This window comes from Nyctibius grandis, chromosome 26, assembly GCF_013368605.1.
Source record: "Nyctibius grandis isolate bNycGra1 chromosome 26, bNycGra1.pri, whole genome shotgun sequence".
Taxonomy (NCBI): Eukaryota; Metazoa; Chordata; class Aves; order Nyctibiiformes; family Nyctibiidae; genus Nyctibius; species Nyctibius grandis.
In genome coordinates, this window is record NC_090683.1 from 5797392 (window position 1) to 5802079 (window position 4688).

Below are 4688 nucleotides of genomic sequence, written 5' to 3' on the forward strand. Positions count from 1 at the left end.
CGTGTTTTAGCTTCGTCCCTTAAAACTCATCGCGAAACCAACATCGGACCCTGGCACATACACGGAGAAAAAAAATCCCCCCACACCCGGCCAGAGCGGGGAGACCCCCGGTCCTCCCCCCAGCCGAAGCCGTGCACACACTCACTTGCACCCCCCCGAAACGCTCCCGCACGCCCCGGACCCCGCACGGCTCCTCCGGGCACCCACCTCCCCTCCTGGGACCCCCGGCTTGGGCGGCCCCGGGGCTCGGTGGGACGGAGGGGCCCGCTGCCCCCGCCCCGGCCCCCGGGGCACCCCGGCCCGGCCGCCCCCCCGGGCCCCCTCCCGCCCGCCCTGCAGCTCTCATCTGTTGCATGTAAACCTTTCCTCCGGGCCGTCCGCTGTCCTTAGAGATCCTCCAAGCTATAGCCCCGGAATTTGAGGCTGGGGGGCACCGGGATGGCGTTGCCCCCCAAGTGCCAGCTCCACAGCGGGTGAGTTTTGGAGAGGGCCCAGGAGTTTTTGACCCCCAGGGAGGAGGCAGGACACAGGTCCCCATCTTCCCCCACGACCAGGGAGGGAATACAGGGGAAGTTGCCCATGAGGCTGAAGGAATTCCGAGGCGGGGTTGGCCCGGCGCTGCCGAGGCGTTTGCAATGAGTGTTTCCCTTTTTGGCATTCCTCCTCGGAGTCTTTTGTGGCCTCCCTTTAGAGGAGCTCTGTTGCCTTTCTGCCTCAGCGCCTCTGGCAAGGCGTCTGCGCTTGGCATTCCTTTCCGAGCCATTGCCTTTCAAAGCTTTGTTTGACAAGGTGCTGGGGCTCTCTGCTCTTTTGGAGCCGGGGGATTTGAGCTCTGCAGCCTTACAGGGCTCCGTCCTCCCTCCGTGCCGCAAACTTTTCCCGTCCAGGTTGAACCCTTTGGCGTAACACCACAGCTTGGATTGCCGGATCAGCCGGTCAAAGTGCTCCCGTCGGGGGTCCCCCGTGTCCCCGGGGGGCGCCGGGCCGAGACCCCCCGCCAGCTCCTGAGCCTGGGGCTGCGGGGCCGAGCCCGGGGCCGGCTCTGGGGAAGGCGCTCGCCCGTCTAAAGCTCCGCTTTGCCTCTCTGCCTGGTCACTGGGGCCTAACGAGGCTCTATTGTTCGAGGCATCTTTGTGCAAATCCTTCCCTTTGGTGCAGGGCTCCGCGTCCCCAAAGCCTCCCTCCTTTTGTTGCGGATCCCCCCCAGGGGTGCTGCTCGGGGAGGGAGGGGGCGAGGAGGAGGAGGAGGAGAAGGAGGAGGAGGAAGGGGAGGCCTCCTGCTTTGCGTACAGCTCCGGCAGCGGCTGGGCCCCCGAGCCCAGGGCTGGAGCCGGGCTCAAACTTTCCAAAGTTGATGCTCGCAAAGTCCTGGCCCAAAGCTGCTGCGAGAGGAAGAGGAGGTTGGGGTCGGGGCGCAGGGCTTTGCCCACGCTCGGGGGGGGCTCGGCGGAGCGCTCCTCGCCGAGGGGCTCCCGGGGGGGCTGCGCCTGGAAGCGGGGCAGAGCCGCCTGCCTGTACCGGGTGCTCTGCACCGAGTCCCCGCTGCACAGCGAGCTGCTCTCCGACTCCGAGGAGCTGCCTTCCTCGCTGCTGCACGAGGTGTCCCCTTCCTCCTCCTCCTCCTCCTCTTCCTCCTCCTCCGACGAGTCGCTGGAGGTGGCGGGGCTGGACCCACCGAAGTCCAGGCTGGAGTCCGAGTCGCTGGAGTAGCCGGCGGAGGTGCCCTGGCGCTTGGAGCCGGCGAAAGCGGCGGAGCGGCCCCTCCTGCCCCCCGCGGGCCCCTTCTCCTCCGGGAAGAGCCCCTTGGCACAGCAGGGCCCCCGCTTGCGCCGGCCCGCCTGGGCGAGCGCGGCCGCCTGCGCGGCGGGGTGCGCGGCCGCGGGGTGCAGCAGCGTCAGGTCGCGGGGGTACCCGGCCAGGACACCGGCGATGAACCCCCCCCGACCCTCCAGCCCGCAGCTCCTCCGGCCCCGGGGAGGCTTCTCGAAGGCGGGGAAGGCCCGGTGGAAGGGCTGCGGCAGCAGCGCGGCCGGCGCCGAGCGCGGCTTGGGGAAGGCGGGGGGCAGCTTGGGGCGGGCGGGGGGCGCGGGGGCGCAGCAGCCCCCGGCTCTGCAGGGCGGCAGCAGCGGGGGCCGGGGGCAGGGGAAGAGCTCCCCCGGGTCCGGCAGCAGCAGCTGCTCCCTCCTCTTGCTCTTCCTTTTCCTCTTCCTCCTCCGGGGGCTGAGGCTCTTGCAGGAGGTGCAGAGAGCCTCCAGGTCCGCCTTGGAGATGAGGGAGCATTTCACCGCGCGGGTGGGCACCGAGTTGATGGCTTTGAGGGTCCGGAGCTCTTTGAGATCGCAGCGTCGGCTCTTGATCTTTAAGGTTTCCATCTTCTTGCTGATGGTGGTCCTGGGGATATCCTTAAACAGGTCGCTGAGGACCTGGGCCAAAGCAAACATCTGGGTGCCATTGATCTGTAAGTATCCCAAGTTTATCCCTTCGATTTCTTGATAGCCAGCATGAAAATCCCCCGGCCTGGCTTCCCCATTGTAATCCATGGTGGCTGGAACAATTCCGAAGGTCCCTTCGCAGGTCAGGAACATTTTGCAAGGAGCATTTACTTTGTCTCTTTCAAAGGGGGCATTGAAAATAAGGACATATTTGTTTCCACTCCCTGATCACACACATCCCTACCCCTCCGGAGAGGTGGCGGAGGGGGGAGGGGAGGGAAAAAAAAAAGGAAAGAAAAAAAAAAAAAAAAGCCAAAGCAGTCGATCTCCCTTTCAAACGCTCCAGTCAATGGTTTGCAACATCTTCCAAACACCCAGTTCCTCCGCCTGTACCGGGGCTTGACTCCTCGTCTTCCCCCTCCCCAGCAAAAAAAAAAGAAAGAAAAATAAAGAAGTCAAACATCTTGCATCCTCCAGGCCGCCCCCGGCCAGCTCCCCCCCCCCGCCGCGGCCGCGCACCCCACCTTCCACTTAAAAAATAATCTCTTGGGGGGGCTGCGGGGGAATCAACAAGCACAGACCCCCCCCTTTGCTGTGCAAAGCCACTGAGATGCTTAAGCAAACAAAGCTACCGATAAGAGGGGGGGGACGGAAAAATGGTCGCGGAGAGGCGGGGGGGCTGGAGGCGGGGGAGCCCCGGGGCTCCGTGCGGCTCCCACCTTCCCCGGGCTCCGCACTCGCGGCCCCGCCGCCGCGGACGGTATATTCTAGGGAACACCCCACGGAGCCGTCCCCGCCACCCGCCAGCTGATTGGGCACTCCGGGCCCGTGATGTCATAAAACCCCAACATTTCACACGCACACCCCCGCGCAAAACCTCATAAACCCCTGGGCGGGCCGCGCAGCTCCGCGCAGCCCCGCTCCCGGGCGCGCCCGCGGATCCACCGCCCCGACACCCGGCGCACACAATAGAGGCAGCCTCGGGGGGTTGTTTTAGTTTTTTTTTTTCCTTAAAAAATATATATATATTACAAATTACGCTGTATTTTCGAGGTGGTGGTAGCGCGGGTGCCTCCGCTTTGTTTCCGCGTTTAGGGTTGTTTTTTTCCCCCCCACGTAGGGTTGCTTTAAGCGAGGTTGCTGCGCCTTCCCAAATCTGCCCGGATTCCTCTGGGATGGGTGTGTGTACGTATAGATTTAATAAAGCGTGAAAGATATTACTCTAAGCGAGTTGCTCAAAACGATTGACTCCGCAACAATTCATCCTTCAACCCGGAGTGGAATGCTTATTAATTACCAATTACTGTATTTATTATCTGGAATGAGCACAGGCTGGAGCGCGGTATCAACAATAACATCAGCAATATGTGCAAATAAAAGCAATGCAAAGATATTTATAATCCTTTTTACTCACACACGTTCTTTATTCACTTCGCATCTCTTTCTTCCAAACTCTTTCTTTAAAAAAAGAAAAAAAAAAAAAAAAAAGGAAATTCTTTTGCGTGCCTTTGCGCTGCTTAACTTTATTTCAAACTTTTAAATCCCAAGATTTCTTCGGCATTTGGTAGCTCGCTGCTGCCTTACAGACCAGGCGATGTTTTCCAAAAACAGGGCTGCAGATTTCTGTCTCCAAAGAGGAAAAGAAAAAAAAAAAGCCCCGACCCCTTACCCAGCCCGGAGCTCCATTGTCCCGTCCCCCCTATTTCTTTATAAACCTGAAGCTACTTGAGCGAAGTGAGTGGAGCCGCGGAGGCTGGACCGAGGGATTTTAACTCTCTGCTCAGGAGGCTAATTTTGGGGAAACAGTTACCTCGGAAACCTTTCTGGGGGAAGGGAAGCTGCAGCTCTGCAGCGCATGCTGTTCCCTTTCGAGCTTCGTCTGTCTCCCACATGAAAAGTTGCTTTTAGTCTTCCTCTGCTTTTTTTTTTTCTTTGTGGTTCAAATGGCAAAATCTGAGTAATTTGATAATAATAATTTGTTAAACTATATGTACAATCAACCACAAATGATCCCGATTTAGAAACAATCCCAGAGGAGGAGGAGGAGGAAGCGCATTCCTGAGTATGCGTGTAAAAAAATTTAAAATAACTCCACCATCGCCTTTACTTTGGGAGCGGAGATCACCTGATTTGCATTTACCTTCTCGCCGGCTGACGAGAGGGAAGCCTCCCGATGCCAATCTCGATTGTCCCGGAGGGGGAATCGCTGCCAGGGTTTCCCCCCCCAGCACCCCTGAGCACACACCCCCCGCAAAC

At 59.7% G+C, this 4688-nt stretch overlaps 1 protein-coding gene across 1 annotated transcript; it reads right to left on the minus strand.

Annotated features, from left to right (window-relative positions):
- Positions 1-347: 347 nt before the first annotated feature.
- On the minus strand, positions 348-2585 carry EPOP (elongin BC and polycomb repressive complex 2 associated protein). Its single transcript, XM_068419051.1, has 2 exons — positions 1863-2585; positions 348-1823 (listed from the first exon to the last, which is right to left on the minus strand). Exons 1-2 carry the CDS (start codon positions 2583-2585, stop codon positions 387-389), a joined length of 2160 nt encoding a protein of 719 aa, XP_068275152.1. The 3' UTR covers positions 348-386.
- Between the last annotated feature and the right edge of the window lie 2103 nt (positions 2586-4688).

Coding starts and splice junctions, on each gene's coding strand:
- EPOP (XM_068419051.1), bottom strand. CDS start 2,585: ATGTTCCTGACCTGCGAAGGGACCTTCGGAATTGTTCCAGCCACCATG. Junction 1,824..1,862: donor CCGCGGCCGCGCACCCCGCC/GCGCAGGCGGCC, acceptor GGCCGGCGCAAG/CGGGGGCCCTGCTGTGCCAA.